The sequence below is a fragment of the Buceros rhinoceros genome, unplaced genomic scaffold (genome assembly GCF_000710305.1).
Source record: "Buceros rhinoceros silvestris isolate BGI_N320 unplaced genomic scaffold, ASM71030v1 scaffold29725, whole genome shotgun sequence".
NCBI lineage: Eukaryota > Metazoa > Chordata > Aves > Bucerotiformes > Bucerotidae > Buceros > Buceros rhinoceros.
Genome location: NW_010411574.1, coordinates 667 through 1,650, shown reverse-complemented (window position 1 = coordinate 1,650; position 984 = coordinate 667). Strand labels below are relative to the sequence as shown.

At 63.2% G+C, this 984-nt stretch overlaps 1 protein-coding gene across 1 annotated transcript in view; it reads right to left on the bottom strand.

Annotated features, from left to right (window-relative positions):
- Positions 1-36: 36 nt before the first annotated feature.
- Positions 37-984, bottom strand: part of NR2C2AP (nuclear receptor 2C2-associated protein) — a 1,481-nt gene continuing 533 nt past the window's right edge. Inside the window, exons 3-5 of the mRNA XM_010136065.1 lie at positions 802-907; positions 428-495; positions 37-153 (exon numbers count right to left, since the gene is read on the bottom strand). Of these exons, the coding sequence (XP_010134367.1) occupies positions 37-153; positions 428-495; positions 802-907 (291 nt within the window). The remainder of the gene's footprint in view (positions 154-427; positions 496-801; positions 908-984) is intronic.

Below are 984 nucleotides of genomic sequence, written 5' to 3'. Positions count from 1 at the left end.
AGGGGAGCAGCCCCCGCGCTGCTCCTCGCCGCTGCCCTAGAGCCTCTCCCCCAGCACCCCGAGGTGGTACACCACGATCCTCCCGAAGAAGTCGGAACTCTTCTCAAAGGTGATCTTCAGCTTATCCAGCACCGTCTCCTCCACCTGGAATCTGTGCGGGGCCCGTAAAGGAGGAAGAACAGGTGGGGATACACCACGACAAGTGGGAGAGCTGCTCCGAGGGGGCACCTGTGGGGCTCAGCCCCGGTATACCCTGGCCAGTGATGTCTGGTTTGCTCCAGGCTCACTGAGCTGCTTTAGTGGTGGCAAAGCTTAAAGAACAGCTCTGCCCTCGCCCCCCTGCCCCTCCGCAGCCGCTCAACCCACCTGGGCAGCCGCCCGCCCCAGCCTGCCACGCGGCAAAGGGTGTCTGCAGGGCAAAGGATATCTGCATGGCGTTGGTGTCCGCGGGGAACAGCTCCGATATTCTCACCAGTTCTTCACCTGCTCTGCAGCCTGCCGAGGAGGAGTGTGGAGGCAGCTGTATGAAGGCTCCGGTGCTGGGGGAGCCTCCAGCAGCTGCTCCACACCTCCCTGCGCAGGGCAGGGAGCAGTGGTCCATCGAACGGACCCGTCTGCACCCAGAGCGTCCCAGAGAATCCCAGGTCCTCGCTGGTCACCCCTCTCTGCCCCAGCCCGCAGCCTCAGCCCCTTCTGGGTTTCAGGAATGGCCAAGAGATACCTCTGGGGTTCACCACGAACAGCTGTGGGATCCAGGTGAGGGTAAACTGAGGCAGAGGGACCCCCAAAGCAGCTCCTCACCTTCCAGTGTGCACAGCTGGCTGGAGAATCCCCCCTGGAACTGGATGTGGAGCTGTGAGACCTTGACGGTGCGGGGGAAATCCAGGGTGACCCACTGGCACGTGCCCTGGAGGAAAGAACGACACCGGGGCTCCGTCACGGGGGAAGAGTGGGGTGTTCACCATGGCCATGGACCAGTCCCAG